The 22885-nt window shown below is 37.3% G+C and overlaps 6 protein-coding genes across 6 annotated transcripts; 3 read left to right on the top strand and 3 right to left on the bottom strand.

Moving 5' to 3' along the window:
• Positions 1-8889: 8889 nt before the first annotated feature.
• On the top strand, positions 8890-10803 carry OPT2 (Opt2p; the record flags this gene model as incomplete). Its single annotated transcript, XM_056226444.1, has 1 exon — positions 8890-10803. The coding sequence occupies one exon, from the start codon at positions 8890-8892 to the stop codon at positions 10801-10803; it is 1914 nt and encodes a 637-aa protein (XP_056080162.1).
• A 905-nt stretch (positions 10804-11708) lies between these two features.
• Positions 11709-12179, top strand: HPA2 (histone acetyltransferase; the record flags this gene model as incomplete). The annotated part of the gene is made up of 1 exon (XM_056226443.1): positions 11709-12179. The coding sequence occupies one exon, from the start codon at positions 11709-11711 to the stop codon at positions 12177-12179; it is 471 nt and encodes a 156-aa protein (XP_056080161.1).
• A 253-nt stretch (positions 12180-12432) lies between these two features.
• AQY1 (Aqy1p) lies at positions 12433-13350 on the bottom strand (the record flags this gene model as incomplete). The annotated part of the gene is made up of 1 exon (XM_056226442.1): positions 12433-13350. The coding sequence occupies one exon, from the start codon at positions 13348-13350 to the stop codon at positions 12433-12435; it is 918 nt and encodes a 305-aa protein (XP_056080160.1).
• Positions 13351-14993: 1643 nt separating this feature from the next.
• Positions 14994-16100, bottom strand: QCR2 (ubiquinol--cytochrome-c reductase subunit 2; the record flags this gene model as incomplete). The annotated part of the gene is made up of 1 exon (XM_056226440.1): positions 14994-16100. One exon carries the CDS (start codon positions 16098-16100, stop codon positions 14994-14996), a length of 1107 nt encoding a protein of 368 aa, XP_056080159.1.
• A 329-nt stretch (positions 16101-16429) lies between these two features.
• RPC82 (DNA-directed RNA polymerase III subunit C82) lies at positions 16430-18400 on the top strand (the record flags this gene model as incomplete). The annotated part of the gene is made up of 1 exon (XM_056226439.1): positions 16430-18400. One exon carries the CDS (start codon positions 16430-16432, stop codon positions 18398-18400), a length of 1971 nt encoding a protein of 656 aa, XP_056080158.1.
• Positions 18401-18564: 164 nt separating this feature from the next.
• SKI3 (SKI complex subunit tetratricopeptide repeat protein SKI3) lies at positions 18565-22818 on the bottom strand (the record flags this gene model as incomplete). Its single annotated transcript, XM_056226438.1, has 1 exon — positions 18565-22818. The coding sequence occupies one exon, from the start codon at positions 22816-22818 to the stop codon at positions 18565-18567; it is 4254 nt and encodes a 1417-aa protein (XP_056080157.1).
• Between the last annotated feature and the right edge of the window lie 67 nt (positions 22819-22885).

Raw genomic sequence — 22885 nt, 5'->3', positions numbered from 1 at the left:
GTGTAGAGTTCGATACTCTTTTTTTATGTTAGAGCGTGTGCAATTTAGCAGATCGAAATAACTAGAACGCCTTCTATTATTTATTATCATTTCCATTGTTCGTCACAGATCAAAAAAACTCAGGGTGTAACCATCCTGCTACACGCACAAAACTTATTGTCCTCTTTTCCGAGTGATATTCTACTAAATTAGATGCCTTGAAGGGTCGGTTAGTATTTTAGTTAAACAACTTCATCCACGCAACTCAGCTCGGTCCGCAGCAATAATGCATTGGTAGAGTGTGTATAAAGGTTAAACTCTGAAGTAATAGTCGGCTATTGACTACTGGTTACGACGAGTTCTAACTATTCCTTTCATACATGACTGCGATGACCTTTTTTCAGATCTATTGTTAGTCAAGAAAGGTTTTTAAAGTTTTATCATTGCCGCGAAAAAGTTCTTATTACTATATTAATACTGATTACTAAAATTTTAATCGGTTTGTGCATTATAGTTTTTTTTCGTAACACGGTTGGAAGTCTATTTGTGCTTGCTACTGCATTCGTACCAAACACCGTCTTTCTTTGTTTGGCACTTTTAACTTCGAGCAAATTGTCACCTAATTGATATAACATTTGGACGTGATGTATCATATATTTCTACTTCGCGAAATCGCGTTTGTTTCTTCGTAGTAATTTTTACACGTTTAGTTTTATATCTGCAAATTGAATTATATTCTGAATCAAATGGTTGGGGAATTCCTTGATAAGTCAACTCTACCAGAACTCCTTCTGGAGTTCTTTCTATAGATGAATTAGTTTTCTCGTCGGTAGACATGAGTGATGAAGATTCCAAGTCAGCCCGTATCATTGATGGTGGACATTCGAAGTTTGGTAAAGTTATCCTAGTTGGATTCAGCAGTAGTTTCGTTTATTTCGGTTTCCATTGAAATATCCTCATCAGAGGAGGAGGAACAAGTATTTCTGGTATTTCTGGTATTAAGGTTATATTTTAGTTGAATTTTAGTGGTGTAGACATTGGTTGATATATCTGGCAGGTCAGGTCGGTCGTTCTTGGGCCAGACATGAACACCTCTGTATCACCGAAAGAAAAAAACACGAGAATGTGCGATTCTAAAACCTTTCCTGGCGATGTTGAACTACAGTTAGTACGAGATACCGTTATTTTTGAATACTATAGGAGACCTGCTTATTAAGTAGACCCGTCCAAGAAACAGCTTCGCACCACAAGGATGGAGGAACACGCTTCCCGAAAGGGATAACGAGTGTGTTCTTCGATGGTACGATGCGCACGTTTAACAGTACAATTTTGATAACTACGATATGGAATCGTCATCTGATTCTCTATTCCATTAGATTTAAATAATGCACGAAAAATATATGAGAAATACGTAGTTCAGAACAATCAAGGTATATGGAAAAGTCAGAAATATCATCAATCAAACATATGACATTTCACATCTGACTTCCAGGTAGCTTATTGGGAAGTCTCCAATATACACATAACCTCATGAAGTGCTGGCGGTTTCAATGAGTACCGTCAACAGAATATAGAGCATTTGTTCTCCTGGAATTAGCAATTCTTGAAAAAATGGATCAAAAACATATATGTTGATACAAATACGTCAGTTTTCCCTATTCATATACTTTCATTGGAGTTCCTATATTTCCAATTTTTGACGCTTCATCTTCCATTAAACTTTATTACTGTTAATATTGTCTTATTGGCTTAGTAATTCTGCCATTCTCTAGCATCGGATATCTGGAACCATTACATGCATAATGATGGAAGTTGAATTACTTTCATTCCGTCATGCAAAAATTTTTTCTTGGTGAATACATTTAACTAAATCCCTAGCTTGTTCCATAAAATCCCTGCAACTAGTTTAACATCTGGGTTACTATCTATTGGTTTCTTGATGATATGGAAACTTTAATTTAAAACAGGTCTTTCACATTACGTCGAGTTGTTCTGCTTGTTCAATATTAATGTTCATAATGGCTTCTACCTGCAAAAAAAAACGGTTCCTGAAAATATTTATTAAACTTTCTCTCCGTAATATACAGATCTGTATGGGTTATCCGCAAATCAGGTTGCTTTTACTTACACTTATTTTACATCTGTTTGCTTCTGGAAGATTTGCCTTAATTATCCAATACTCAACGAAGCATGGTTTGCACTTTACATAACAGTGAAATGGTAATAATTCTTTAAATAGGTTCATTATAAACCAGTCGAGTCAGCCATTGTTGAAGCTGCAGTGAAGATCAAGTTAACTCTTCGGCCACAAAATCTGTCTGTTCACTTACTAATTAAAATCACCGATAATAAAACCAATTCTTTCATTCAAGGTATGAGAAATATATATAGTTTGGTAAGATTGGATTGGTGTAGCCCTATTTGGACTATCAGGAGTTTGTATTGGTGTCGGGGGCTTAAGACTGCTCTGTCGAACGAATTGAAAACAAGATTTTTTTGGAGGAACCTGGAGATGTATCATGTTGCTCATTTCAATTATTATGGTGTATAATGGCGTCTACTTAGCTGGCATTAATGTAACAGTCGTGGACGCTGAACGCGTTCCCATTGTCGGATTAGTTCCTGAGAAAAGAGATGGTGTCAATACTACAGTATTATGGATAAGCCATACGAGGGCAGTAGCATCGGCTACTTCTGATGGTTTTAGTATCGCATTTTTAAGATACGAAGGTGCTTTCTTGGGGAACGATAGACATGTGTGTACCTTCGTAAGCCTCTTTACACTTTTTAATTGGATGGTTCTCCGGTTTTGAATTATTTCATGGATTCTGGTGCAGTTTACAACTTTATTGACGAAATCGATTACACTGAAGATTCTTCCTATAAGCGGGACTCTAGTAGTACAGATATATACATTACCCTCAGTTTTTTTAAAGGTGCCATCTTGACTCAATCGTGTCACTATCAGTATAGTGCTGAAACAATGACTTCTCCTGAAGATTTACAAATGCGATCGGACGTGTTTAATCACAAGGTAGCAGGTTATTTTATTATTACCATCACGACAAACATGAGTATAACATCAAGGATAGATACTATGAAAATGTTGACAGCGATGAAGATATAATGCAATTTCACGATCCTGGCTTGCAACTAAAGAATTTATGCCCCTCTTGGAATATCTGTAAGAGTAAATGGAATGATGGGCAAAGGTGGTCCTAATAATTTTATAATTTATTCATTGTTGCATGTTAAAGTTGTTTATATTTCATATAATATGTAGATGCTGTTTGAAGCTAGGAAGACTATAACAACATCATCGGTAGAACCTCAATAGGACTTGTGTTTCATCTGCTTGGCCTCATTGATAAACCAATAGCTTGCTTTTAAACATAGAGCGTTCCTTGATTTACTACGCAAAACCAAACTGCATTACTTAGTCATATGTATGTTCATGCAACGGGACAAATTGAAAAAGGCACAGCAAAAATCTCCGAAACTAAATAGAAAAGATTTCACAGAAAATCCTTTCTACCACTGATACAGTCTTAATTCGGTGTTTCAAAAAACCAGCTATCTATTTGACTATTCAGCAATTCGATCACGAATGCTTTAGAGAACTCTGCAAATCAATTTTTGTGTTTGATTGGTTTTGCTATACATGCAGACCATGCACTTTAAATATGGCTTGTCATTCAGAAGAACAATCGGGGGGAAGTTCATGATGTGACTAAAATATTGAGTAACAATTACAGATTCATATCACTCAACTATATAAAATAAGCGTTTATACGCCGAATGATTTTGCATGACCTGAAAGATTTAATCTGCACTATTATTCATATATTTTATTTGAATGTGGTTCGAATGGTCGCAAAAATCATGATATTACCCATTCGGCAACGCAACATTACACTATTTTATCAATCATAATATAGCTCTTTGTAGTATATAGAAGTATTCAGTTTGAATCCTTCAATCTGTTCCAAGAAGTTTCTTGAGTGACAAAGTAAATTGTTTTCAAGATTCTGGTGGTGTTTCTCTATCAAAAAAAATGAATTTTCTAATCATTTATCCATAATTTTATTTTGAAAGCTTTTCATTGTCGATCTATCCGAGAGTTCGTCTTAACATTCACTACCTTGGTATCGATCTTGAAGATATGAAAACATGACCTAAGTGGTGAAGAATTCTGAAATGGCACCCGATGCCATAGTTAAGGCCTGTTAATATGTTGTTCATACTTTCTCCGGAATTTATATATTTCGACATATACCTATGTAACTGGAATTATCAGCACTACAATTCAATAGAGTATTCAGTGTATTTGAAAATATTTTCTTTCATTTAAATTTGCCTTATGCTCTCACTAACAAAATCACAGAAATAACTGGTCAGTGTAGTAGTAAATAATAGTCACGCAACAAAACTTGAGGGTTTCATCATTATAACCTGTAGCTCGTATAACCTCTGCTCTACAAACTTGATCTTAAAGTGGCACATATGTAACAACTGTGAACCGGCATCCTAAAAAGATAAGGGACCTATTTTACATTATCAATTTAGTTTTATTTTTTGCTATATTTAACTGGCTTTATTATAGAATATTATCTATTGCGTGCACTGTATATTTTCAATGCCCGGGTATAATCAATAAAAAATACTATAATTCAATATGAGTACCTACTGATTTTTTTCTTGATGAGAAGAGAAATATTTTATAATTAATGAACATATATAATTACATAACAATTTGCCATTTTTTATATATGATAATATTCTTTGATGATTTTTATGAGAAGAATAAAAGAATACGAAGACACACGTTTCAGGCTTCAGTATTCCTGATTGAACATAATACACATTACCCTTACAATGCTCAATCTCTTTCCTAGAACAATAGACTAAAAGATAATTTTGCTTCTAGACTCACTGTATTTATCAAACTGTTTACAATACTATAATGGATAAGATATGTTTAGAATATAAATATACACTTTCATATAATCAACTATTTATACCATTGAAAGAGGAATTTTATTTTTCATTATTTTTTAATGTCTTTAGGTTATTTACTCATAAATGCACCCGTCTCTATTTTGGAATGGCAGTGTAGATACCATCCTTGGATAGGGCACTAGAAATAGCTGGTCTCAATCTAGTAGAATACCATGGAACGCCAGTGATCATTCTAGTGACTTGGTCTGGAGCAACACCAGTCAACATGGTGGTGAAATCGCCGTAGTTGAAGACAGCTTCAGCAACTTCGACTGGGTATGTTTCAGTTGGGTGGGCGGCTTGGAACAAGTAGTATTGAGCCAAATGAGCCCTGATATCCGAGACGTAGACACCTAATTCGACCAAATTCACTCTTTCGTCAGATGGAGATAAAGTGGTGGTGGCTGGGGCAGCGGCAACACCGGCAGCGATAGCAGCAACACCGGCAGCAATTGAAGTTAATTTGACCATTGTATTTGTTTTGTTTTTTAGTGCTGATATAAGCCCTACTAGGAAGGAAATAATGAAGGCATATTCACAAAGATAGGCGTCAAATCTGCTCCATTTATATAAACTTCTCAGCCAATTATCCTTCACAAACGAGGTATCATCTGACACCTGTCTTCTATTTCAAACGCCTCAGATCACCACTCTCATCTCTCACATATCAGTTCTGTTATTATGGAGATGCTTCCTTCTGTGCTGGAGCGATGCGTCTTTCATAGGTCCCGTATACGAGATGACACGCTTTATATTGCCTACATCTTTCGTTGCTTTTCCAGGGCACAAGAATGTTCTTTCACAGTGGAGGTACCTCTTAGGTGCCTTTAGATGCAGCTGCAGCTGTTGGCCAAGAAAAAAGCCAAAAAACCAAGTTCTTTGTTTGAACCCTCGTTCAGATGTTATCTGGTTTCTATACTAAACGGTTGCTACGGAAAATTGTAGATTTTTCTTTTCTTAAAATAGAAAATAAAGGACTTCTCAGGTGCCAGAGTCGTATATTTTAGGGGTCTACAGTCTTGTACATGGTCATAAAATTGTTGACGAGAACGAATGTATGTTTGAGATGCTACGAAACTGGGAGCCCTGAAACGACAGTGGCGTCCACTGAACTAAATCTATTTTAATGGTAAAATGAATTCGAGAACAGTACTAGAGTTCCGCATTTTAGGAAACCTTTGCCGCTGGGTGCTATGTGACTCTTTTATTCAGAGATGAAGAGAGACAAACATGAGAGCTATCATACGAAATTTCTATTCTGGATCTGTCTCCTGGAAGCTGAGCTTAAGCATCTTTTAACTAGATAAGTTTGTAGTAATTCAAGCGAGGTGCGTTTTCCCCACAAAGAATCGAGTGATACATACAATAAAAACCAAATGTGAAATGTGAATTTGTGAGGTCACAGTAAAATAAGGTGAAGCCATTTAGATCCGGCAATGCGTTGTAATCTGCGATACCTGCTATTATACTCATTCTCACTAGTGAATTCTGTAGAAATTCTTTTAAATGTAAGTCTTATCAATTCACAAATATGTAGATTACTCAGAAAGATAGTCGAGTTACTCTTACTTATAAACGGGATAATCCGCCTCCCAAATTTATATTTTTTTCTAATTTTTCTTGTATGAATAACAGATAGAGTAGGTATCTGTCCATAAACAGCAAAACTATGAGAAATAATAGCGCCTAATTTTTCGTAGTTTATTGATCTTGAAAATAGTTTTGAAGGGAAAATTTGCCATGTTAAGGTAAAGAATACTAATATGCATTATAAGAGAGTAGAGTGTGATAAGCGAGCACTAATTAAAATTTCCATCACTGCTCTTTCCCACTCGAATATTTGTATCCTCTATTTGTATATTCCGTGTATTGAAGGGAGCGCAGACTTAGTATGATATTGTGCAACGGAAACAACGAAAAATACCACATTTACTGAATTTGCACTTAATGAAGAATCCTCTGTATCTAAAGCAGCCATTATTTGATTTTTAGAATGAAGAATGGTTCCGATTAAGATGGCTGGATTATGGGCATATTAGATATACTTGTCACGTGCTCATGGTTAGAATTAAAAGGCCCCATTGGTGTCCCAATTATGGTGTGTGAGTGTAAAGACGAAACTATAATAAGAACAGAAAACGAGAAAAAAAAGATAAGTGAAAAAAGATTACATTGTTTACTAATGAGCTAAATGTTTCACAATCAATACCATAGAAACCCTTTAATAGTAAATAAAAAACATACAATATTAATTTTGATCAAACAACAGAAGGCGATATATTGATAGCCGTTGAAATAGCTCCCTGAACCACCACCGAAGGTATATCGTGGCATGATGTATCAGGCTCACACGCTGAAAAACTTACGGTAAGAAACGAAGACAGAAGAACGCCAACAAACCAATGATCAATCCGCATTAGTCGCGAAAAAAAAAATAAATAGATCCGCAAGTGATCCGCCTCACGGATCCGTCTCACATAAGGTAACCTACTGGTGTGACACATACATAATATTGCTGCAACACTTCTTATCTTACTATTTTTATCTTTGTAAAGAAGCCAACATTATGCGAGGAAAAAGGGTTTACATCATAGTGTCAGTAAAAGCAACCATCAAGAATGGGGGGGTGGCTGCCCGACTTAGTTACGTTGATAAACTTTAGATAAATCCACACTTGTAATAACCTTGTGGCTCTTCTACACTGCTGAAGTAGTCTAATCTCTCCACGGCTCCTGTTTTAGTCTACCGAAAACGTAGACTGCCATTTGCTGTAGCCGATATCAATCTGTTGCTTACGGAATATTCGTTCGCCCTGTAACTCTTAGAGTTTATTCTCTTATCAAGAATGTTGTTACTGCTATTGCACAACTGAAAGCTGTTTATCATACATTTGAATGGTAGATTATTATTCGATCATAATAATAGATCAAATCAATATTTTAGTCATTTCCCTTCACGTGTCACTAAAAATAAAGATAAGAAGCGTTAATGATACTGATTCCTTTTTACTGAGTTTCCTTTCTTTTTGAAAATAACTATAAATGGGACTGAAGTACTGTTTTCTGTCTCAATAATTCGATTCTTCAGCTATTTTATTACTTGAGTTTTTCCTGCTGTAAAAGCTTCAAATATAAGAACAGAAAACCAGGAAATTGTGTATTGAAGTTCCAGGAAGCTGAAGCATTGAAGAAGTATGAGCGAAACAATCAAAGATAATATTATAATTAACGAGAAGGTATCAACAAAGAGTATTGTGGATTATGCCGAAGGTGTTGAGTACTCTCTGAGGCTTTCCAATCACTCATCCGATATTTCTCATTGGTGTACAGATGAACAGATTCTGCACTTCATGAAGAAGTTAGGATATGAAAACCGCTCTCTTTATGATGTCCCAGAAGATGTTGCATATATCTTCAAAAAAATGCCTGAGCTGACGCTTGAGGGTTCCTTCAAAATATTAAAAGATTCCGTTATATACTACAAGGATGACGAAAATGTACCATATAACCAATACGAAGAGTGGAAAAGATTGGCCGCATTGAAAGATTTAGATTCAAAAGAGGGATTGATGAGTACGATAGCTTTGATATTAGGGCATTTGCTTCTGCCATCAAATTTCATTCTCCATATCAAGAGGTTAGGGCTGTCGTTGATCCTGATGACGACCCCACCATTCCAGTAGAGACGTTTCGAGCATATTTTTTGGCAATAATTTTGTCTATAATTGGTTCCGGTTTTAATGAGTTCTTTTCTCACAGAGTGGTTTCGATTTCATTGGATACTCCAATTATCCAGATGTTTTTGTACGTCTGTGGTAAAGCTTGGGCAAAAACTGTGCCCTACTGGACTATAACCATCAGAGGCAGGAAGTATGGTATCAATATCGACAAACCATGAACTCAAAAAAAGCAAATGTTTTCAACCTTGTTATATGCAATTTGTCAAGGCGCGTTCTACACACATTACAATATTTTGACGCAAAAACTCTTCTACCATTCTGCCTTTTCGTTTGGCTACCAATTCTTACTATCGTTGTCTGTACAATTTATTGGATTCGGATTTGCTGGGATTCTTAGGAAATTTGTTGTTTATCCAGCTCGTGCATTATGGCCAACAGTGATGCCAACTATTGCTATAAACAAAGCTCTATTGGGCAAAGAAGAGCACGAGTCTGGTATGAGCAGGTATAAGTTCTTCTTTTTGACTTTTTTCGTAATGTTCGTTTATAACTGGTTTCCCACTTTCATCATTAACATTCTGAACACTTTTAATTGGATGACCTGGATCAAACCAACTAGCATTAATCTCGCAAATATTACTGGAGGTGTTACTGGTCTTGGGATTAATCCCATCTCATCCTTTGATTGGAATGTTATATCGTTTAACTCTCCATTGGTCTATCCATTCTGGTCTTACTTAACACAGTACCTTGGCTGTATCTTGGCAGCTTTAATCGTCATTGCAGTATATTATAGTAATTATATGATTTGTCAATATCTGCCAATATTTACAAATTCTTTGTATACAAACACTGGCAATTCCTTTAAAGTTACTAAGATATTAGACAGCGACAACAAATTAGATGTGAAAAAATATCAAAGTTACTCACCACCATACTATACTGCCGGAAATTTGGTAACATATGGCGCTTTTATTTGCGCATATCCTCTTATGATTACATGGTCGTTTATTGTACACTCAAAACTATTATTCAATGCTTTTAAAGATTGGACTTTGAATTTGTGGGCTTTAAGAAAGCTTACAACCTGGGCCATCATGTTCAAAAACAACTATAGGCTTCTAGATGACTACGATGACCCTCATTCTAATGCAATGAAAAACTACAGAGAAGTTCCAGATTGGTGGTATTTTGCAATATTGATAGCTTCACTCATTGTAGGTATAGCTGTTGTAGAGCACTACCCAACCAATACACCTGTTTGGGGTCTCTTTGTCTCCTTAGGTTTCAATTTTGTCTTCCTGATCCCAACCACTATCTTACAAGCAACCACCGGTTATTCTTTTGGTTTGAATTTGTTAATTGAAATGGTGATGGGATACGCTTTACCAGGTAATCCGGTTGCTATTATGATTTTAAAAGCTTTTGGTTATAACATCGACGGTCAAGCAGACAATTATGTTTCTAATTTGAAAATTGCACACTATTGTAAAATTCCGCCAATGGCTCTATTTAGGGGACAATGTATCATAGTTCTTATTCAGATATTTGTTAATCTAGGTGTCTTAAACTGGCAGATCTCCAATATCAAAGACTTCTGTACTCCTCATCAAAACGCAAAATTTACCTGCCCTGATGCTGTGACCTACTACAATGCTTCCGTTGTCTGGGGTGCGATTGGGCCAAAAAGAATTTTCAATTATATTTATCCAATCATTAAATGGTGCTGGTTGATAGGTGCGTGTATAGGTATTTTATTTGGTGTTTGGAAACGTTGGGGTAAATTTTATCCAAAATATTTCGACCCGATGTTATTCGTAGGTGGAATGTTAAACATGAGCCCTCCATATAACCTGATGTACTATACATCGGGTATGATTGTTAGTTACATTTCCCAGTACTACATGAAGAGACACCATTTGAATTTATGGGAGAAATACAATTACGTGCTATCGGCAGGCTTTTCAACAGGCTTAGTTTTGTCAGCTATTATCATTTTCTTTGCAGTCCAATATAAAGACACAGCTTTCAATTGGTGGGGCAATACAGTCCCATATGCCGGTGCTGATGGGGTTGGCTATCCGCTCAAAAACATAACTGATACGGCAAAGGGCTACTTCGGCTATGCTCCAGGGCACTATCCGTGATTAAAGCTTTTTTTCTATTTTCTTTCACCTGCACATGCTTTTATTCTTCTATCTTATAGTTAAAGAACTATTTTAGTATGTAAAACCACTATTATATCTCCATAGCTATGCAAAACAATAACGATGATCTCTGATTCAATATATATTGCACTTCTATTACTCTGCCTTTTCTTTTCTACATCCAGATTATAGTTACCTGGAAAAGAATGCATTTGTGTCAAAATAGGAGCTACTTTTTTTTTTTTTGGTTTGTGGAACAATGTGGAAAAGAGTCATGCATGCGACCAACTTAGCCATTAATAGTTTCTGCTTACAGCTGTAAAGGAATGTGATATGAACATCTGTTTGTTTTGTATCGCTTATTACTGCTGTACAAATGCAAGTGGTAAATAGTTGATGAATGTATAGTGCAAGATCCAATTAGACGCGCTGGGCTACTAGATAGTTACTCCAATTGAAGCATATTCAAACCCCATTACCACCTTTTTTGGAAATTTTCAGAGCCAAAAGCAAAAGCAAAAACAAATCGAACCTTAGGAAAGAAGGACTGCATAGTATGCGGCTGACGCCACATTCTACGCACTGTTAAAATTTCATGATTTCATTAGATGTTTGCAAAACTTAAATTCAGGCCTACCTCGTACAGTATTATGTTTCCGTTTGATTTCTGTATTAGCTTCAGTTTCTTACGTTATATTGGTTATGCATTTCAGTTATTTTCTGATTTGCTTCTATTGGTTGAACATTTTTATAAACGGAACTAACGGGTAGGTCTCTAAAAATTACTAATTGTATTAGGGGAGTGATAATTATAGAGATTGTGTACTCCATATATAGACAAAAAGCCCCGAAATTGTTCGTAATATGCTATATATCAATAAAACGAACAGGCCATCATGCATAATATGTCCAACAGTAGCGAAGATAACATTATCATAAGGTTTGTAACCGAAAACGATAAGGAGGGTTGGCAACGGCTCTGGAAATCCTATCAAAAATTTTATAAAGTTTCGTTTTCGAATGACTTAGACGATTTCAATTTCAACAGATTCCTAGATTCTAACATTAAAATGTGGACAGCTGTGGCTGTGGAGAGGTCGAGCGGAAAAAATATAGGAATGATAAACTTTTTTAGCCATGTGACTACTTGGGATTTCAAGGACAAGGTCTACGTCAATGATCTCTATGTCGATGTGGGTTCTAGGGCCAAAGTCACGGGAGTCAAACTAATTGAGTTTGTCTACGGTGAAATTGATAAGCTTGGCACGCCAAGTGTGTATTGGTGTACGGATGAGTCAAATTACAGAGCACAGCTGCTATACACTAAGATCGGTTATAAAGCTCCAAAAATCATGTACAAGAGGAAGGGATATTGAAAATACTAATTGCTTGTCATCAGTATGTAGGATGTATAGAAAAAAAATAAAGGATAATTATTAATCTTACTAGTTTCGCTCAAAATTATAATTTTGTGTCATATGCGAGAGCGAATAATATTAAAAAAGAATTATTACTGTTTAGTAGTACAGATAATGTATAGAAAGAGAAAAGAATAAAAATTAATCTAATTAGCTTTGCTTAAAAGGTGATAATAATGAGCGAGAAAAAACGGAGAGGTGGAAAGGAAGATCAAACTTCAGTCGCAACAGAGGAATTGCTAGTTTGATCTTTTTTTTGAGCCTTTTCCTTGGTGCTGGCAGCCTTCTCAGCAGTAACATAGGTAGTGTAATCTAAGATTTGTAATAATTGCCACACAGACCATGCTAAAATAGACCCTAATAAGGGGCCGATCCAGTAAATCCAGTGGTAGTGAGGGAAATATCTAGCTGCGACAGCAGCTCCCAAAGACCTTGCTGGGTTGACACCTGTGCCTGTGTAGGCAGTCAAAGCGACATGGGCAATAAACAGGGAGATACCGATGGGCAGCGCGGCCATAAAGTTAGTTTCACGCTTTTCAACAGCAGTCATTAAAACTGTCAAGCAGAGAATAGCAGTGCCGAACATTTCCAGGAACAGGCCTCTAGTCCTGGAGCAGCCCAGCCCCAAAGAATTGGCAAAGAGGACTTCACCTGGGGTCATAGCGCTTGCAGCACCTCCAGCGGCCATTCCCGCAACAATTTGCGAAATCCACATAACAGCACATCTTGTTGGAGAGACGGCCCTTGCCAAACACAAGGAAAGCGAAACGGCGGGATTCAAAGCACCACCAGAGACACCAGCAAAGCACCAGATGGAAAACATGACGGAAAACCCGAAACCAATCGCAATCATGATCAATTGACCCGGGTGGGAGCCGTCAGGTGCTGCAACGAGTGCCACATCATGGTTAGCAACATTGCAGATAACGTAAGCGCACCATAAAAACATAAACGTCCCGCAAAACTCTCCGACTGCGGCAATAAAGTGGTTTCTAAGTGTGTCTCTGGAAATCCTGAAGCGATGGTGCTTTGTTTCCGGCTGCTCTGGAGGAATGTAGGCGTCGTCGACACCAGTAGGGTCTAAACGAGTGTGCTGCTTTTCCGTATCGTTTGAATCGTTAGAAGACATATCAATTGGATTATATAATATTTAATGTACTGTACCATGTAAAACAGGGCAAATAAAAATAAAGAAAGGAAGAGAAAAGACAAGAAAAATGAATCGTGAAAACCGATACTGCAAGAGAGCAAAAGTCGACTCAGCCAAAACCACTACGACATACCTCGATTTTATATGGGAATGGCTTTCCCGATGTAAATCCTTTTTTGTTTTCCTTTTTTCCTTTTTTCCTCTTCTCAGAAGGTGGTGTGGTGTATACCCTCCCTATACTACATTTTATCATGTTTAGATTAGTCTTTTGTTAGAGAGGGTGGGAAGAAGGTGATAGATAAATAAGGAAATTGATACGAATAAACTTTCCTTCTTTTTTCTCATTCCTTTCGTACCATTAAGCGCTGAGGGATAAACGGTGGGGGTGATCAGTTCAGGCAAGTTATGTCGAAGCAGTATAATACAAAAATCTGATGCACATATTCACTTAAAAAAAGGGGACACCACGGACGCGCAGGTTTTGAAGCAGCCAGATTTGTCCTCCAGGAAAACAGCCTTACGGCACCCTTGAAGAATGTATTAACAGAGAAAGACAAATTCTCTGCAGACATTTCTCTGGGGAATTTTATCGTCGTCCTTTTGTCGTCGATATCTCTTTTTTTTTGACAACGGAAGAAAGTGCGTTATGAGGTTTGATGTCTTCCTTATGTGGCGTGATATAAGCGTATAATTGCTCATGCTTCATCCTCCCTTATTAATTGGCGTGCCATGGTACGGTATTCAGTGTACAGCGTTCATCCGTTTGGACCACCAATGCGAATACCGGCTATTGTAATCTGTAAGTTGGCTGCATCTGCGCAATAGTGGAACACTAATGTTAATCTGCCTACGCTTGTTTCTCTGAAGAAAAACTTCGGCTCGACCATACAGTTGCAGCTGGCTGATAGACGGGCCCGGCATTTCTCTTCCGTTGTTGCGCACTGTGCGGTCTTCTAGAGAGCTCTCGGGGGCCATCGTGTAGAAGCAGCCATTGTTTTCAGCCTCGGGCGCTTGAAAATATAAGACTTTCTTTAACATGGACAGATGCATACGCAGGAACCCGGTTTTAAGTTACATATCTCCGATGCTAGGATGAAGGCGATGATGAACTGATTTGTGATTTACATGACAGAACATCATCTACGACTGCGTACATGCTGTTTTTGATAAGGTGATAAATGTTAAGTTTAAAGTGATATACAAATACACAAGTTCTTGACCTTGTGTCTCATGGTTGCGACGTGGTCGGGTCATTTGGCAAGTAGAATGCCACGATCATGGCTCCTCTCTTAGTGAATTCGTAGTATGGGACAAAAAAATTATCTGTTGGGAATAAAAGGAGCCTAAACATAAAATTATGGCGGAAAGAGCAGGGAGTGCTAAAGAAAGAAAATGGAATTAAATAAATATTTACTAGTTCAGTAAGAATTTGAAAAAGGGGAGGAATAAATAATGAGGGTTATTGGTCCTACATGTTGTTACTTGATTTTTTGTTATATTATTTTTTTTTTGTTTCGTTTCTATTTTCGATATCTGCGTGAATATTGATTAGAAAAAGTGTGCGTAACTTTTATATATATATTTGGCTGTGATTTTTTGTTTTATGCACCTTCTTTCCTTTTTTACAATTCGTCCAAATATGGCAAGTTTGAAACATCACCAACGGCTACGTAGTTGAATTTACCCAACTTAAAGTCCTTCACGCCGTCGAATTTTAGTTCAACTGGACTGGAAAGAGCTCCATTCTGGACAGCATTTTTCAATTTAGTGTAATTTACAGCAGGAGACAGGTCGGTAGCCTTCTTCAAACCGGCAACAATCTTCTTGATATTAGCAGACACCACAGCGCTGTCTTGATCTCTAACAATTAAAGTGAACAGGCCACCGTCACTGAACTTATCAAGTTTAGCGGAGCTGACCAAACCAGAAAGATCAGAGAGTGCCGATGTCAAGTAGTTGGCCAACACTTCGTATTGTGCTAAAGAAGCCTTGTTCACTGGGACACCAATAGCCGCGACGGAGTCACCGATAAATCTCACTCTATTTTCTTCACCTACAAAGGATTTTAATTCAGATTTGCTCACCAACGACTTACCTGCAGGTAGAGTGCTTAACAATGAATCGTCAACAAATCGCTTCAAGTCGGCCTCAACGATGTTTTCACCACTAACTTCCAAGTTCTCCTTGGTGTACACTTTGTCCGCAAAGTCCTTAATATCTTGCAAACTAACTTTTTCCACGCCATCGTACAATAATGGGTTCCCCAAACCTTTTCTGAATGTAATGGCGTACAACTGTTCTTCTGCGCTTTTTACCGGGCATTGTTCAGCAACCGCGTAATCGTATTTGGCAGCAGGTAAAACTGATTCTGTTAGCTCGTGAGGTTTAAAGGCAGTCTTATACAATACATCTGCTATGGCATTAACATAGTAGGGAAGGTCGTCTTTCAAAAAAGTAGCTTTCAAGGTGATATATTCCCTATCCAAAGTTGAATTAAAAGTTCCCCCTAATAGTTCGGATTCTCTGACCAATTTCAAGGCCGATCTATTGTTTGTATTTTGGAAGTTGAATCTGCTTAAAAGATGGGACACACCATCCTTGGATGCATAACGAGACCCACCATGAACCTTCACGGCCAACGTAGACACTTTACTGGGAGCGTCTCTTGCTGAAACAGTTAGTCTTCTAACTGACCCCTGAGCAAATTGAAATCTAGCTGCAGACAACATCAACGTTCTTCTTTATTTCTTTTAGTACTTTTTAACTCTCCCGTCCTAATAGTTCGAGCACACCCCTGTTAAGAACTAAATCAACTTCCAGAATTGCATCAGTAAAGGCTCAGAGAAAAGGCCCTTGTTCTTTATATATATATACTTGGTACGCTAACGGATATAAGACGGGGCGGACCATCTATTGGTTCGTCGAGAACGATACAAACTTTTCAAAAGCTCATCGCATTGAAAAAAAAAAATCAGATCAGGATAATAGTAGAGAATGTCACTGAGAACAATAGAGAGCGGTGAAATATCATCAGAAAGACTTGTTGTCCAAGATTAAAATGGACGAGCTACTGGGAGATGCACTGAATGAAAACAATCAAGCAGGCGAGGGCGTTGTCGAATCAGAAAGATTGGTCACACCCGAGGATGTTATGACCATATCTTCATTGGAACAACGGACTCTGAATCCTGGTATGTTTTTATACAAAGAATTGGTGAAGGCACACTTAGGTGAAAGAGCGGCGTCTGTAATTAGCATGTTAGTTGCGCTTGGGAGATTGAGTGTGCGAGAACTGGTGGAGAAAATAGATGGAATGGACGTAGACAGTACCAAGACCACACTGGTGTCATTAACGCAATTGAGATGTGTCAAGTACTTGCAAGAAACGGCGATATCCGGGAAGAAGACAACATACTATTACTATAACGAGGAAGGAATTCATCTTTTGCTCTACTCAGGGTTGATTATTGATGAAATTATTAGCCAAATGCGTGTTGGTGATGAAGAGGAGCATAAGCAGATGGTGGCTGAAATTGTGCAGAACGTTATATCATTAGGCTCCTTGACCGTGGAAGATTATTTAAGCAGTGTCACATCAGATTCCACAAAGTACACCATCTCATCATTATTTGTGCAGTTGTGTGAAATGGGGTATCTGATTCAAATATCTAAATTGCATTATACCCCAATCGAAGATCTGTGGCAGTTTCTATATGACAAACATTACAAAGCTATTCCTAGAAATTCCCCGCTATCTGATTTGAAGAAGAGGTCTCAAGCAAAAATGAATGCAAAAACTGATTTTGCTAAAATAATAAATAAACCAAATGAACTTTCACAAATCCTAACAATTGATCCGAAGACTTCATTAAGGATTGTAAAACCTACAGTATCCTTGACAATAAATTTGGATAGGTTCATGAAGGGCAGAAGATCTAAACAATTGACTAATTTGGCCAGGACGAGAGTCGGCTCAGTGACAGCTCAGGTTTACAAAATTGCATTAAGGCTCACAGAGCAAAAATCTCCTAGCATTATAGACCCACTCACTCAAACAGGACTTTTACAAGATTTAGAGGAGGCTAAATCCTTTCAGGATGAATTAGAACTTGTCGAGGAGAAGACTCCAGGACTTACTTTTAATGCTATTGACTTGGCCAGACACATTCCCACTGAATTGGATTTGCGTGGCAGTTTGATAACCAGGAAGCCATCAAATAATAAAAAACGTTCTAGTCCAAACGCTGTTACACCTTTGCCTGGTAAAAAATTGAAAACCGAGGACGGATTTGTGATTCCTGCGTTACCTGCTGCTATAACTAAATCCCTCCAAGAGAGCGAAGATACACAACAAGAAGACGAAGACGAAGACGAAGATGATCTAGACGCAGATACTGAAGACCCTCACTCGGCCTCTTTGATAAATAGTCATTTAAAACTCTTAGCATCATCAAATTTCCCCTTCTTAAGTGAAACCAAACCGGGTGTTTATTATGTTCCATATAGTAAACTAATGCCGGCGTTAAAATCATCCGTTTATGAGTATATAATTGCTTCAACGTTGGGGCCATCTGCCATGCGTTTAAGCCGTTGCATTCGCGATAATAAATTGGTTTCCGAAAAAATCATCAACTCAACTGCGTTAATGAAGGAAAAGGATATAAGATCTACCCTGGCATCTCTAATTCGGTACAATTCTGTGGAGATCCAAGAAGTTCCTAGAACTGTTGACAGATCTGCATCTAGGGCAGTTTTCTTATTCAGATGCAAGGAAACGCATTCCTATAATTTCATGAAGCAAAACCTGGAATGGAATATGGCAAATCTACTCTTCAAAAAAGAAAGATTAAAACAAGAAAATTCTACCTTATTAAAGAAGGCAAACAGAGATGACGTTAAGGGAAAAGAAAATGAATTATTATTACCAAGTGAATTAAACCAATTAAAGATGGTTAATGAAAGAGAACTGAACGTCTTTGCACGTTTATCGAGATTACTTTCACTTTGGGAAGTTTTCCAAATGGCATAATTACCATATACAACTGATAAACTCTTTTAGTTACCTTTATACTCACTCTATAGAAAAGATAAAATTTATTATATATATATATATCTATATATATATTTAACTTCTGGTTATATTGGTAAGCCATTGATATGTGAAGCCAATAAAGCCATTGGAAATCCACATTTCTAGAAACATTCCCTTAAAGCTTGCACTGCAGATGCATTCCAAGGGCATAGAAACATACCCCTTTGAACGCTTCTTAAATTTTTAGTTTCACAGTACAATATACTCATATCTTCCGCAGTCACTTTGTTTTGACCATCAGATGCTATTCTACGTTGAATAGTCTTATTTAGCATCTCCCAAACCTTCAGATTATTTGGGAAAAAGTATGCACTTCTTTGCCATACTTGTTTACCGGTATCATTAAAATGAAGCCTTTTTGTAATCTCTTCTATCAAATATGGCGCGTCTTTGTGCTTATCAATTATTTGACTCGATAGTGGTAAAGCTTTCAATTCCTCCAAAATAATACTTAAATCTTCGCGCTTACCGTCCAAGATTGACATAGCTGCAATGGTTAGTGTAATTAGCAAATCCGCTCCTTTAATGGTTATATATTCTGTTAGTTCTTGCAAAGCAATTTCCTTTGCCTCTGACTCACCTACGTCATAAAGAACCTTCGCGATTAAAATAACCAAATGCTTGGAATCCTTCGAGACACTGAGTAGTTCTTGGAATTGGCTTAAAGTCTGATCAAATTCATTGAGAAAGAAATGACTTAAGCCGAGGCAAATATGATTGGATATTTTGGTTTTCATTGAATTTCGATCGCTAGATTCAGATATGATACCTTGAGAAAGCTCTGCGTTTTCTATAGAGAGTTCAAAATTTCCTAAGCCTAGGTGAATACGGGCAAACTGTCCCTTAATTATTCCAAAAGTAAATAATTCTCTTTCATCCTGAGTTTTCTCAAACCTTTTCTCCAATATTCCTATTAATCGATTTGCGAGTTCGTTTGCATGTTGATAGTGATGTAACCTTTCAAGAGTTAACAAAGCACACTGAAGAGCAAATGGATTTTCGGGGCTTTTCTTAAAAAACTGCTCTAAAGCTATTGAAGTAGTGGTTAGTTTTTCCACTATCTCAATATCTCTTTCGTCATCACCATTATTAATGTGATTTTCGAGAACATTTTTAGCATACAAAAATTGCGCGGCCTTTGATCTTCCATTAGATAATATGAAGGAGTGGGCGAACAGCTTAGAACTTTCAATAACGTTTCCTTGTTTCTCGAGGATCAAGGCCATTCCTAGCCATGGTGAAGAATCCTGTGGGGCAAGGCTTTGTAGTTTATTAAGAACTTGTTGAGCGAACTCAGCATCGTTTTTCTTCAAACCCAACATAGCTAAGTTGAACCAAGTATCCGTAGCTTTAGGTTCCAAAGCAGTTGCTTTGATAAAGCAATGTTGTGAGACGCGAAAGTTTATATCCATGGTTGCTATTCCTAGTCCAATCCAAGTTTCACTTGCATTAGATTGTAACTGAATCGATTTCTTGAAAGCAAAAACAGCAGCATTTTTATACTGTGGTTCTTTCAAGGTTATGAATGCAGTGAGCTCAGATATACCGATGTTATACCAGTATGAGGCTCTAACTATTCCGGCAATATCCGAAAAGTTTTCGTTGGAGACACTGTATTTTGAAGCAAGGATCAAAAACTTGCACGCAATGGACACATTATCATCAATAGTACTATCAAGTAGAGTTTCGATTTTGATATCGTCAATGGAATCGATTTCTTTACTCCCAGAAAGTTCAGAAGTTTCAAAAATTGATACTAGCGATTCGACTGGTAAAGTATCAACTTTTGACTCTATCCAAATGAATAGTCTTAAAACTTGTGAAAGACATATCCAAACCCGTTGATTAATGCATTTCAATTCGGTTATGATCACCTTGATCCTCTCAATGGTGTCATTGGCGATTGAAACTGATTTGAGCAAAAATCCTTGGGAATATAAATCCAAGGAGTACTTCATAAGAACTTCCACTAGAGCACTTTGGAATGATTCTTCTGTTGAATCTTCTTGGCATACTTTTTTTAAAATCTCTAAACTTTCGAGATATTCACCAATGTCACACAAAGAAACAGCCTTGAAGTATTGTGCATAAGTATGAGAGGGTCTTAACTGAATTGCTTTATCAAAAACTTTAATCGACGCTTCTATACGACCACACGCGTGGTAAGCTTGTCCCAGGCCTACCCATGACTCAACATCATTCGGATCGATGCGTAAAGCAGATTGAAACCACTCTATAGAATCGCTTTCCTCCTGTTTCTCCAAGTGTGCAATTCCCACGACCCTAAATGGCCAATTATTCTTACGCAGTTCTGCCTTCGCCTTTTCACCTTTGATTAACCTTGAGGCGATGGAGGATGCAGCTTGCCAATTGGGCTTGTTTGCATAGGTTTCGGTAATATACTTCGAGGCCGTATAATCACCCGCGTTTAGATCGAAGGCTTTGAAATAACACTTAAAAGCCCTTGAATGGTCTTTATAATAGTGGCAATAGATATCGCCTAATGTGGAAAACCCAGGGGCAAAAGTATCTAAGATTTTAATACTTTGAATGAGCAGTTTAAATGCGCGCTTAATATTTTCCTGTTGAGGGTCGCTGCTGGAGGTATGTATCATGATGTAAACTTTGGCTTGTCTCCATAAGTTTAGTGCTCTAAAATCTATTGAACGTAAATCCATACCCTTAATAGCCTTTACAACAGTATCCAAACCAATCAGTGACTCGTCCATTTGACCCATATGGGCCTTACTCCATGAAAGTTCGGATAAAACTTCCAGATTGTCAGGAGATTGTTCATGTACCTCGGTTAGTAATGTCATAGCATCTTTCCAGTTCTTCCTTTCAATAAAGATTATACCTTTACCCATTTTGGCTTGTATGTTGTCAGAATCACCAGACAAAATGTTATCATATAACCTTAATGCAGCATTGTGGTCCTTCGGAGCATCGACATATGTATAAACAGTGGCCAAATCCAGAGAAAATTCTCTTTTGGTTAATGGCAAAAAAACCCCTAAATCCTTTATATTGTAGGCAATCAGAGAAATACCATTTTTAATATATGGCAATGCTGCCTCATACTCTTTGGTGAGTAAATAATATTGACAGAGGATTCGATGCGCCAAAATGTTATTCTTACACTTGAGAATATTTTCCGTTAATACAGTCACAACTTCATCTTCTAGCAAACCGATTTCTATGTCATCAAGGTCTTCCTCATCATCTTCTTTTGTTTCATTTTCACCATGATCTTTAACTTCATGTTCATCACCCTCGTCTATAACCTTGATGTCTGCTTCCTTCTTTTCGTTATTATTACTTCCCGATGATTGGCTAGCCGATTCCAAACTCTTGACATCATACTTGGATAGTTTTGAAGAAAGCCAAGAATAAAGAATCATGGCCAACGGATCTTTAGGAAATTTCTTGAAGTACTTTAGTATCAGTGCAGCATCCATGTTATCTAAATCTTCGTAATCTGTCCACTCAAAAAACTTTTGCCACGCAAGCAACGATTGATGGTTTACAAGAACCATATCTTCGACCATATTCTTAACTTTTGTAAAAAAATCCTTTTTTACATCCAACGGCATTGACTTTAACACTTTCATTCTGTACTCTAGCCACTGGTTTTCAATTTCACTTCTTAACTGATCATCAGTGAGAATATTTACCAACTGGTTGTATAGCTGATCAATTTCTGAATTTTTAATTATTTCCCAAGAAAATGAGTTTAATTTAATTTGATAATCAGGATCACTAGCTTTTAATTTCAGCCTGTTCTGACTAACGGCCTTACCAATTTCCGTGGTTTCGGTATTTGTCAATATCCTTATAAGATTTAATAAGGCATCCTGGGATGTAGACAAATGACGACCGATAGTTTCTGCCATTAACGATCCAGGTTTCAAATGCTGGTAAAAAGCCTTTTGGCAATCTGGGTGTGTTTTCTTTAGTAGTTTTATGTCATTTACTAGTTCTACTTGAGATTGTTCCTGCTTTAAGAGTGCATCTGCATATTGACCACACAAATCAAAATATTCATCATACGAAAGTATATCTGGAACAACCTCAGTGGTCTTAAATAAAAGGAAAAGACCTTTCCACGCTAGAAGATTGTCAGGAAGCAGCTTCGTAGCAGATATATAATGAGTAGTGGCTCGCTGTAAATTAGAATTTGAACTGACATCATTGTTTGTTGGAAGACTCGACAATGCTTTCCCTAGAAAGATATGTGCAAAGTAATTATCAGGGTCTAATTTAAGAACCCTTTCTGATATCTCAATGGTTTCCTCATAGTCTCGACATTTCAGTCCTTGCTTAGCTTCTTTAAGTAATTGTTTAACATCCGACATATTGCAGTTTGCTCTTTTCTCTTTCTTTCTCTTTCCTCAGCATTTTTTGACAAGATTTATCAACTTT

This window comes from Saccharomyces mikatae (assembly GCF_947241705.1).
Source record: "Saccharomyces mikatae IFO 1815 strain IFO1815 genome assembly, chromosome: 16".
NCBI classification, from domain to species: domain Eukaryota; kingdom Fungi; phylum Ascomycota; class Saccharomycetes; order Saccharomycetales; family Saccharomycetaceae; genus Saccharomyces; species Saccharomyces mikatae.
Note: the sequence above shows the minus strand (reverse complement) of the source record. Positions and strands in the feature narration are given on the sequence as shown.